Source organism: Scyliorhinus canicula, chromosome 10, assembly GCF_902713615.1.
Source record: "Scyliorhinus canicula chromosome 10, sScyCan1.1, whole genome shotgun sequence".
Taxonomy (NCBI): Eukaryota; Metazoa; Chordata; class Chondrichthyes; order Carcharhiniformes; family Scyliorhinidae; genus Scyliorhinus; species Scyliorhinus canicula.
The window spans coordinates 11457623-11469910 of record NC_052155.1 but is presented as its reverse complement, the minus strand read 5'-3'; the positions used below and the strand labels follow the sequence as shown (position 1 = coordinate 11469910).

At 45.7% G+C, this 12288-nt stretch overlaps 1 protein-coding gene across 1 annotated transcript in view; it reads left to right on the top strand.

Moving 5' to 3' along the window:
- The first annotated feature begins 6725 nt into the window (after positions 1 to 6725).
- Positions 6726 to 12288, top strand: part of stk3 (serine/threonine kinase 3 (STE20 homolog, yeast)) — a 448024-nt gene continuing 442461 nt past the window's right edge. The window contains exon 1 of the mRNA XM_038808612.1: positions 6726 to 6889. Within this exon, the coding sequence (XP_038664540.1) occupies positions 6867 to 6889 (23 nt within the window). The 5' untranslated portion in view covers positions 6726 to 6866. The remainder of the gene's footprint in view (positions 6890 to 12288) is intronic.

The window sequence follows — 12288 nt, the reverse complement described above, 5'->3', positions numbered from 1 at the left end:
GAAAATCTTATGAGGAAAGGCTGATGGACTTGAGGTTGTTTTCGTTAGAGAGAAGAAGGTTAAGAGGTGACTTAATAGAGGCATACAAAATGATCAGAGGGTTAGATAGGGTGGACAGCGAGAGCCTTCTCCCGCGGATGGAGGTGACTAGCACGAGGGGACATAGCCTTAAATTGAGGGGTAATAGATATAGGACAGAGGTCAGAGGTGGGTTTTTTACGCAAAGAGTGGTGAGGCCGTGGAATGCCCTACCTGCAACAGTAGTGAACTCGCCAACATTGAGGGCATTTAAAAATTTATTGGATAAGCATATGGATGATAAGGGCATAGTGTAGGTTAGATGGCCTTTAGTTTTTTTTTCCATGTCGGTGCAACATCGAGGGCCGAAGGGCCTGTACTGCGCTGTATCGTTCTATGTTCTATGTTCACTTGTGTTATGACTCCGGGGCATGTGGGACTGGAATTGACCGTGCACCAACCCAGAGTTTCGTAATGTATGTCTTTTGCTTTCTACCACATTTAACATTATCTACAAATTTTGAAATTACCCTGCACACACAACAAAGTCCACGTCACTGATATATATTAAGAAAAACAGTGATCTTTGTGAAGAACAGTGACCTTTGTGCATGCTCCTTCAATCAGAAACCATATTATATGTTTCCTGTCATTCATCCAACCTCACACCCATGCTGCCACTTTCCTTTTTATTCCATGGACTTTAACTTTACTGGCAAATATATGATATGGCCCTCTATCAAACACCTTTTGCAAGTCCATGTTTTTAAAAAATCATTCAACTTGATGTGGGCATCACTGGCTTGGCCTGCATTTATTGCCAAATCCTATTTGCCTTCGCGAAGGTGGCGGTGAGTTGCTTTCTTGAACCACTGCAATTCAGATAGTGTAGGTACACAGAGTGTTGTTAGGGAGGGAGTTTGAGGATTTTAACTCAGCGACAGTGAAGCAACAAGGATACATTTTTAAGTCAGGATGGTCTACGGCAGTGCTCTTCAAACTTTTTTTCCGGGGACCCATTTTTACCAACCGGCCAACCTTCGGGACCCAACCCGGCCGACCTTCGCGTCCCATGCCGGACGACCTTCACGACCTATGCCGGCCGACCTGAGCGACCCACCATTTTCTCTTACCTTGTTTGCTGCTGACAAAAATGGAGGAAACGGTTTTGGGTCCCTTTGGCCCTTGTACACGCTCCTCCAATGGAACCTGTTGGATGAAGGTGAAGCCTTCTGGTGTCGGAAAGTACGGAGTCTCCATCTGTTCAAAGTTCTGAATTTTGTTCCTGTAAAATTTTATCAAATAAACCCCCCTCAAACTTGTAAAAAAAATAAAATGAATAAATAAATGAAAAAAATAAAAATTAAATGAATAAAAACCACTGCAGAACTTGGAAACCAAAAAGCTGCAACCATTAAAAAAAATAGCGGCCGCACTGCGCATCCGCGGCGATCATCGTGCGCGCATGAAAAATGCGGGCAAATTTTTTTTTTACATGTTCACGGCCGCTTGCAGCCGGCGTTATGAAAAGCCGACTGCTGCGCGGGGATTTGCGCGATCGGGACCGCGACCCTCCCGCCCGCAACCCACCCTCGGGCCGCGCCCCCGACTTTGAAGAACACTGGTCTATGGCTTGAAGGGAGACATCCAGGTGTCGGTGTTCCCATGCATCTGCTGTCCTTGCCCTTCTGGATGGTCGTAGTTTTGGAAGGTGCTGTCTGAGGAGCATTGGTCAGGTGTATCTTGTAGATGGTACACACTGTGCATTGGAGGTGGAGGAAGTGAATATTTGTGGGTGGGATGCTAATCAATGGGCTGCTTTGTCCTGGATGGTGTTGAGCTTCTTGTGTGTTCAAATAGTTGTTTGGCAGTACAGAACTTGAGTATTGCTGAGAAAAGACGTTTGTCGAAGCTTTTCACCTTGCAGTCATCAAGACAAGCAAGAATACCTATGCCAGGGGAAACAACAACTTTATAATGTATAAGAGAGTTGATTTTTGGCAAGTGGACTGTGATTGGTAGAGGCATTGCCATGGTAACTGACAGTTAACGGCCAAGCATTGCTTGAAAATTTAAACCAGGAAGCTTGACTCTGATTGGTCAAGGCACATTGCGCTGAGGAATGAACCAGCAAATAGCTATCACTTATTTGTTTAGGTGAAATAGGCGAGTGAGCCAGTGAAAAACCAGAGGTGCCATTAATGAAAATTGCGTTCTTTAAAAAATCTTTGAACACTCTTGTTTGCTAGTTATTAAGATAATAGTTGTGGCTGTTGGAGGTCAATCATCTCAGTCCTAGGACATAACTGTAGGAGATCCACAGGGTAGTGTTCAAGCCCCAACCATCTTCAACTGCTTCATCAATTACCTCTTTTAGATCTGAAGGTCAGAAATGGGATGTTCGCTGACGATTGCACAATTGTCCATCACCTTTCCCAGCCCTGAGATACTGAAGCAGTTCATGTCCTTATGCAACAAGACCTGAGCAACACTCAGGTTTGGCTGATAATGGCAAGTAACATTTGCGCCACACAAATGCCAGGCAGTGACCATCTCCAACAAGAATCCAACCATCTTCTCTTTACATTCAATGGCATCACTATTGCTGAATCTCTAACTATCAACTATCCTAGGGGTACCGTTGAGCAGAAATTGAAATGGAGTAGCCATATAAATACTGTGATAAGAGCATGCCAGAGGATGGGAATTCTGTGGCACATAACTCACAGAATACTACAGTGCAGAAGAGGGCCTTTGGCCCATCGAGTCTGCACCACTGCATGAAAGGCCCTGACCTGCCCACCTAATCCCATTTGCCAGTACTTGGCCCATAGGCTTGAAAAAAACAGAGGGGCCATTAAAGAAAATTGTGTTCTTAAAAAAATCTTGTTTGCTAGTTATTAAAATAATAGTTGCGGCTGTTGGAGGTCACTCATCTCAGTCCGAGGACATAACTGCAGGGATCCTCAGGGTAGTGTTTTAGCCCCAACCATCTTCATCTCATCCAAGTACTTTTTAAAAGATGTGAGGCACCCCCCACCCCCGTATCACCCTTCCAGGCTGTGCATTCCAGATCATCACCACTCTCTGGGTAAAAAAGCTTTTCCTCATGTAGCCATCTCAGATGGCCACCTGCAAAGGACCATGGGAATTATGGCCAACCCAGGACTCAGCCACACTCAGAGCTTCTGTGTGTATTTGCAACCCAGATAGCTAGATGCGATCGAAACCCCCGCTCGTTTGCATTCTAATGGCCCATTTCCCCAGAACAAAAGGACTGTACTCAGGTAACCAATACAGATGCAGACTAACCGGTGCCACTCCCTTTACTAAGAAAGCCCAAGCAGCCAAGGTCAATGACTGCTGAGGACACACCCAGTCATCAAGCACCCGCCCCTTTATTGGCCAAAATCGAAGGCAGTGATCGAAGCCTGTCGAATTATTGGGTCCAAAGCTAAGGACCGCCCCAAATAGCGCAAAATCCCAGAGGGATAAAAAGAGACACAGCCATGTGTTCGGTCTCTCTTGGCCCCGGCCTACGCCTAAAACCAAGTGTAGCATTCCGACCAGAAGACCAGTTCAAGACCAAAGATTGCTACCAGATGGATGAGCCCAGCAGAAACGAAGCCACTTCTTCTACCCAGCCACGCAAGATCCAAACAAAAGCCTTGTTCATCTGCAAAGAGCCAGTTGCCCTGAAGTTAAGTATAGGTTATTGTAGTTGTTAGGTGTAGTTTAACTTGTAGTCTTTAATGTTGCATGTCGAAGGAATCCTTGTGTGTAAATAAACTATCTTTGAACTTGAACTGACTAACTGGTTGTGTGATCCTTTGATCGATATTCGGTAAAGCCTTGTGGTGGTATCATTTTATACCTGATGACTCTAAAGAGCATCATTATTAATTGGCAGCATTACTCCGGTGCCGATTAGCAATCTTATTGGTGACGCTCGTGGGATAGTATTCGATTAAAAAGAGCAACACTCAAATCCCCCCTAATCTTACCACCTCTCACTTTGAACTTGTGTCCCCTCGTAATTCACCCTTCAACCAAAGGGAAAGCTGCTCCGTATCCACCCTGTCCATGCCCCTCATAATCCTGTACACCTCAATGAGGTTACCCCTCAGTCTTCACTGATCCAGATAAAACAACCCAAGCCTGTCCAACCTCTCTTTGTAACTTAAATGTTCCATCCCAGGAAACATCCTGGTGAATCTCCTCTGCAACCCTTCCAGCACAATTACATACTTCCTATAATGTGGCGACCAGAATTGCACACAGTACTCCAGCTGTGGCCTCACCACCTGCCTCCCCAATGTGACCCCCATTTAGAAAGGAACAAGTCAGGAGAGTGATGGAATGGACTCCATTTGCCTGAATGAGTGTAGCTCCATCAACTCTAAAGCTTGACAACATCCAGGCCAAAACAGCCCACTTGATTAGCTCCCCATCCACCACCTTCAACATGCACTCCCTTCAACATCAACGCATAATGGCAGTCGTGTGTACCATCAATAAGGTGCATTGCAGCAGCTCATCAAGGCTCCTTAAGACAATATCCTCCAAACTCCTGAAGATGGAGCCGGAGCGAGGCGACTCTCTGTGAGCTCTCGCCAACAGATGCACTTTTTATTTAACTTATACTCGTTTTAATCTTTTAAAATTTAATTCTAAGACTAACATTATTACTAACCTCTCTCTTTTATCTTTTCTTGCAGACTTGAACATCCTCCGAGGCAGGTGGAGACCTTTTGGCCCGACCAGACCTGACCTCCACGACCTGGACGTGGATCGGGCCCAAACCGGAAATGAAGCCCCGACGTCGATTTAGAGCCAACCCGGACCTCGGAGCTCCCAACCCGGCCTAACAACCGATTCCAGCCCCCAGATCGCCCGGCCCAGTCCCCGGAGCTCCCGAACCCCGACGACGAGACCCGGCCCAACTCGACCCCGAGAGACCCGCCCAGTGACCCACCCCGGAGAGGCCCGCCCAGCAACCCGACCTACCTGGAGATGGAAGAAAGAAAAATCCACGTGGAGGCCCAACCGGGCCTACTTCAAGACCCGACCCCAGGAGCACCTAGGGAGGGGACAGACCACAGGACTCAGCCCAACCTGCCTCAGGAAGACCCTGCCCGCGTGAGGACCCAAACGCGTTGCAAGGTATTCCCGTGCCCGCAGAATGCCGGTACCCATCTGGATTGCAAACATGCCTCCCTGGCACCCCTCTACCTCAGACCCTGCCAGAAGCGACCCCGGAAACGTAACCTGCACCCTGGTCCCCACCAGCGCCCTGGATCCCACCAGGCGCAACCACCTACCTTCCACAAGGTCAAACTTCTTCCATCGGATCCCAGGATTATCCAGCTGCAGCCGCCGACCGAGGAAGTGAGGGAAACGTGGCGGTCTTCAGGTTAGACTGAAGCAACGCGGTTTCAAATCTCCTCTCCCCAGCATACTGCTGGCAAACGTCCAAGCGATCGAAAACAAGCTGGATTAACGTAACGTCAGACTTATTTCTCAGAGGGAAGTAAGAGACTGCTGTGTGGTCTGTTTCACAGAGACTTGGCTCACCCCCGCCTCACTGGACTGTGCCATACAACCTGAAGGCTTCTCAATTCACCAGACGATCCGCACCGCGTCATCAGGCAAGCAACGGGTGGAGGGGTATGCCTCCTCATCAACTCCTCCTGGTGCTTGGATGTGGCGACCCTGGCGACCTACTACTCGCTGGACCTGGAATACCTGACCGTGAAATGCCGCCCATACTATCTTCCCCGTGAGTTCACTTCAGCCATTATCACAGCGGTCTAAGTCCCACCCCAGGCAGAAGTGAGGAAGGCACTGGACGAACTGTACACAGTTATAAACAACTACGAAACAGAACACCCGCAGGCCTTGTTCATCGTGGCCGGAGACTTCAACAAGGCCAACCTTAAGAGTGTAGAATCATAGAATCGCTTCAGTGTAGGGTTAGGCAATTCAGCCCAATGCATCTGCAATGACTGCAAAAGACCTAGGCCCACAGCCCAACTTATCCCAGTAACGCCAGCTAACCTTTGGACACTAACGGACAATTTAGCATAGCCAATCCACCTAACATGCACATCTTCGGATACTCAGGAACACCACCTCTTGGACGTCCCCCCCCCAAACAATTCACCATCTTGACTTGGAAATATATCGGCCATTCATTCACTGTCGCTGGGCCAAAATCTGGGAAGTCCCTCCCTGACAGTGGGTGTACCTCCACCACATGGGCCACTGCAGTTCAAGAAGGTGGCTCAATACCACCATCTCAAGGGGCAATTAGGGATGGGCAACAAATGCTGGTCTTCCCAGCGAGGCTCCCATCATAAGAATTAAAGGAAATGGGGAGGGGGGGAAGTTGTTGTCATGAATCCCACAATGTGCATTGAGGATCCCATCTGCTTTCTGATTGACCACTGGGAAGGCGGGGCTCCGTGATAATGGACATGTTCCACCACCAACAGGAGTCTGCGGGGCGGGGTGCTTAAAGGTCAGAGGGCACCGGCCGTCATCTGCCCAGCCAACTGCTCCCTCATTCGCGTCGGATGATTGACAGCTGCTCGAGGCCACACAGATGGCGCAGCGGCGCGGGTGCTCTCTGGCGCCGGGGCCAATGGGATGGGTTGAGGGCGGGGCGGTTCCGCGGCCGCAGCTTCAAGCAGCAGTCTGGGTTTTTGTGGGGAGGCGCGCGTGCCGTGACGTCACAGGCGAGCCGGGCGAGTGGTTGGCAGCTGCCGCCGGAACGATGGCGGTTTGAAAGTTGAACCATCGCAACTGCCGTCTCAACCGTCGCGCGTTTAAAAGGCGTCATCACAACCATGGAGCCGTCGGCGCCAAAAAGGTACTGACAACCCCCTTGGGGATGTCAAGGGGCGGGGCGGGGTGGGGAGGCTTAGGAATCCCCTGGATGAAATAGCTTTGCAATGTGGTGGGTGTTCGCTGCAAGAAGGTGGAAATTCTGCAAGGATTTTCCTCCTTCCCAATCACCCCGCAGTGTGAGTTCCTTGATGCAATCTGTCCAACAAAGGCATTTAAAGTTCCAGTGTTTTTAGACGGTGCCATGTTGCCACCCATATTCAAATGACCATTGTGTGTGTGTGTGTGTTTTTCATCTCGTTTTCAAAATTGTTTTTTGTTGATCTGCATTAAAACAAATTAGTGACTGCGGAAGTGGGGTTAAAAGTATGAGTTTGTCCTCGGTGGATTAATTTGAGTGGTTTATGTATGTTTTTGGTAACTGGGTTAAGGATGTGCCATGATGGGTTCACTATGGAAGCAACACGCAGTAACACTTTTTTTGTCAAAGGGCATTAAACAATCCGAGCAAAGAAAAAGGAGCAAAGTTGCATTCATGTTAATGTACCTCACGGCCAATGATGCACTTTTGAAGTGTTGTAATAGAAGTAAATGTGGCATGTAATTTTCACACAGGGCGGTTCCACAAATTTAAAATGTGAGACAAATGATTAAAAGTTGTAGGAGGGTGTGCTCATTGAGGGAAGGGTGTTCAAGTCATGCTCCGGAGGCTTGAGTACAAAAATCTAAGCTGATGGTTCATTGCTCTAGTGAGGTAGCCCTAACTTGACAGGTGCAGACTTTCTGATGAGATGTTGAACCAAATCCCTGTCTGCGTTCACAGGAAGATGTCAAGATTTTGTGCCACTGATGAAGAACATGTGTTTTCCCTAGCTGGACTCAGACCTATGTTTATCTTTTGTACCACATCCCAAACACTGATTACCCGGGTATTATAACATTGCTTTTGTGGTAGATTGCCTTTTGCAGCATATGAATTGGGATCAATAGGCTGCCTTAAGCCTGTTCTGCCATTCAGTAGGATCATGGATGATCTATTTGTGTTGAGTTCCACACACCCCAACCACCTCCGAAAGCCTCTGATTCCCTTGCCCAACAAGGGTCTATGTACCTCTGCCTTAATAATATTCAGTGATCCCTCTTCCACTGTTTCTGAGGTGGAGGTCCAAAGTTCATGATCCTGAGAGAAAACAATTCTCATATCTGTTTTATAAGGGCAACTCCTAATTTTAAAAGTGTCTCCCAGTTCTGGGCTCACTCACAAGAGGAAACATCCTTTCAATGTCCAACTTGTCAATGCTGTTCAGGATCTTATTGTTGGAGTTATTCCTTTTGATTTCCCTTTGTTTGTATTTCTTTGGTTTTATTTATTTTTTGGTCCACGCCCCTTTAAGCAGTGCACTTATACCGAGGCAGCCTGCTGGTCAGGACAGTGTGTTCCAGGATTTGTTTTTGGAGAGGAGAACACAGACTCGTCAGTGCTGAGGGAAGGACCATCTTTGGATTAAGTCAGTTTGATTGGCTGGCTGGAAATCTGTGGATTGGCCAGGGACAGTGTTCTCGCTGATAACAGTCAGTGATTGGTTCCTGTGGGATGCTTCTAAGAGAGTTGGTCAGAAGTGATTAGACCATGAACAAGGAACTCTCTGTGTTGAAGTAAAGGACTGCTTTATTGTTCTAAAACCAGTGAGTGCCTGGCACATTTTTGCTGTATAGTTGAAATGATCTTGAATCCACAAAGAAAATAGACAGCCTTGCCAGAGAAAACCTTTTCAAGCTTAAAAGGAAGAAAGTGTAAGCTTGAACTCCTGAAAGACTTTAACTGAAAACTATCATAGTGCATTGGAGATATTTTATCTTTTCTATTTTATCATCGTTTTTCTTCCCTCTCCACCACCATTTCCCTCCATGTTGTTTGTGTGTGTGTTTATATGTTTGTGTGTGTGTGTTTATAGAGTGGGGCGAGTTGGAAAGGGATTTTCGGTAGTTACGTACACTTTTGTGGAGTTTAATTATATTACTGTTAAATAATAAAAGGTTATTTGTGTTAAATTTACAAAACTGGTGGTGACTGCAGTTTATTGGGCTCAGTCTAGGTCCTCAGATATTTTAAAATAACATCTAATTCCACTTGATTGGCAACTCCGGGTCAAGTGGGGCTGAAATTGACTGCGCACTCGCCCAGGGGATTGTGACATTATATACATCAATCAAGTCACCCCTGACTCTTCTAAACTCTAAACTTGTGGGCAGCACGGTAGCATGGTGGTTAGCATAAATGCTTCACAGCTCCAGGGTCCCAGGTTCCAGGTTCGATTCCCGGCTGGGTCACTGTCTGTGCGGAGTCTGCACGTCCTCCCCGTGTGTGCGTGGGTTTCCTCCGGGTGCTCCGGTTTCCTCCCACAGTCCAAAGATGTTGATTAGGTTGATTGGCCATGCTAAATTGCCCGTAGTGTCCTAAAAAAAGTAAGTTTAAGGGGGGGGGTTGTTGGGTTACGGGTATAGGGTGGATATGTGGGTTTGAGTAGGGTGATCATGGCTCGGCACAACATCGAGGGCCGAAGGGCCTGTTCTGTGCTGTACTGTTCTATGTTCTATGTTCTAGCGGAAACAAGTCATTAAAACCATTCCACCTATCATAAAATAACATATTTTAATTGGCTTCCATGATTCTAATTCACCAAAAGTACTCCATTGTTTATTAAGTGTTTTGTGACATCCTGAAAGTTACTGTAAAAATGCAAGCCTTTAAATTTTTTTTATAAATGTTTATCGGGAGATCAATAGAAATGTGAGGTAATGCATTTTGGGAGGGCAAAATAGGCAAGGAAATACACAATGAATGATAAGATGCTGGGAAGTATAGAGGGTCAGAGGGACATTGGAATGCATGTCCATAGATCTCTGAAGGAAGCAAGACAGGTAGATAAGGTGGTTAAGAATGGGATATGGGATACTTGCCTTTATTAGCTGAGGCACAGAGTATAATAGGGAGGTTGTGATGGAGCTGAATAAAACACATTAGGCACAGCAGGAGTACTATGTGCAGTTCTGGCATCATACTAGGAAGGATGTGATTACACTAGAGAGGGTGCAGCAGTGATTCATCAGGATGCTGCCTGGGCTGGAGGATTTCAGCTATGAAGAGACAAGTTAGGCTGGCGTTGTTTTCCTTTTGAGCAGAGAAAGCTGGGGAGGGACCTGATCCTGGTGTACAAAATCAGAGACTGAGATAGTGTAGATAGGAAATAACTTTCCCCTTAGTAGAGGGGTCAATAACCAGGGGGCATGGTTTTAAGATACGGGGCAGAAGATTTAGAGGGGATTTGAGGAAAGACTTTTTTAGTCAGAGGATGGTGGAAATCTGGAACTCACTGTCTGAAAGGGTGGTGGAGCTGGGAGCCCTCATTGCATTTAAGAAGGAGTTAGCTGAGCACTTGAAATGCCACAGCATACAAGGTTATGGACCAAGTGCTGGAAAATGGGCCTCATTCTGTGCTGCAATACTCTTGTTACTATGAGAAGCTCCCATCCAAAGATGTGCAGGTTAGATGGATTGGCCATGCTAAATTGCCCTTGGTGTCCAAAATTGCCCATAGTATTGGGTGGGGTTACTGGGTTATGGGGATAGGGCGGGGGTGTGGGCTTGGGTAGGGTGCTCTTTCCAAGAGCCGGTGCAGACTTGATGGGCCGAATGGCCTCCTGCACTGTAAATTCTATGAAACCTTTTAGCTTTTAATGGAATCTTTTGTTCATCTCTTGAGGGCAGATAGGACCTTAGTTTCATGTTTCCTCTGAACAATGGTACCTCCTAGATGTGGTCTCACTAATACCCTATACAACTGTAGCAGAACTGGTTTAGCACAGTGGGCTAAACAGTTGGCATGTAATGCAGTACAATACCAGCAGTGCGGGTTCAATTCCCGTACTGGTCTCCCCGAACAGGCACCGGAATGTGGGGACTAGGGGCTTTTCACAATAACTTCATTGAAGCCTACTTGTGACAATAAGCGATTATTATTATTATCTGGACTTTTATACAACTTGAAAATGCTGGAAAAACTCAGGTCTGGCAGTATCTGTGGAGAGTTAATGTTCTGATCTGTCATACAAACTTGGAATGTTAACTCTGTTTCTCTCTCCACAGATGCTGCCAGACCTGCTGGGTTTTTCCAGCATTTTCTATTTTTCTTTCAGATTTCCAGCATCCACAGTATTTTGCTTTTATCCCTACTTTATATCCCATTCCTCTTTGCAATGAGTAACAACATTCCATTTGTTTTCCTAATAACTTGCTCTGCCTGTATGCCAACTTTCTGTGATTAATGTACCAGAGCACATAGATCTCTTGGTACAGAAAAGTTTCGCAATATCTTTCCAATGAAATAAAATAATGTTTTTTATTCTTCATGCAAAAGTGGACAAGTTCACATTTTCCCACAAAATACTCCATCTGCTACTCACTCACTCAACCTAATGATATCCCTTATATTCTCTTCACAACTTACTTTCCGACATATCTTTGTATCGCCAACAAATTTATCAACCATACATTTGGTTCCTTCATCCAAGTCATTGATGTAGATTGTAAGTAGTTGAGGCTGCAGCACTGATTCCTGTGATCTACCACTGTTTACATCCTTCCAACCCGGGGATGACCCATTTTGTCTATTCTGTTTCCTGTTAGCTAACCAATCCTCTATTTCTGTTCTTCAGAATTTGATAAATTCCAAGTTGACACTGAACCATCTTTCATGAGCATCACTTTTTTTAACCAGACCTTTTATGCAGTACTTTGTCATATGCTTTCTTAAAATCTATATGGACAACATCCAACAAACTATCCAAGATAATGTTTCTTTGTCAACCTTCTCTGGTACTGCATCAAAATATTTGATTAGGTTAACAAAACATAATGAAATCCATGTTGGCAATCCTTGATTAACTTAAACATCCATTGATTTTCTTTCTCTCTGGTTAATGTTTCTAAAACCTTGCTCATCATTGATAAATTGAACAGCCTGTAGTTACTGGGACTGTCGTCCTTGCATCTTTTGAATAGGAGTATCATATTTGTCATTTTCCGCTCTTCTAGCAATACAGTCCTCCAACGTTGTAAGAAAGTGCCTGCATCGATTAAAATTCAGGAGTGGGTCTTGAAGGAGAACCTTCTGAGTTACCGTTTACTTCAGTTGACAATTCATACCAATGGAAAAGAATACTAGGAAGGTTTGGAGAATTATAGAGCATTGTTGCTTATCAAGTATTTTTAAAATTACATTGCCATGGATTAAAGTTTGAAGTTTGAGTATTTTAATTCCATTTTTGTGGATTTAAAAAATTAAAATAAAGAAAGTATATTGCATTTACTTTATAAGGAAAAAGCAGTAATTCAACCCAACTGGCCTTTACCTGCATTATGTT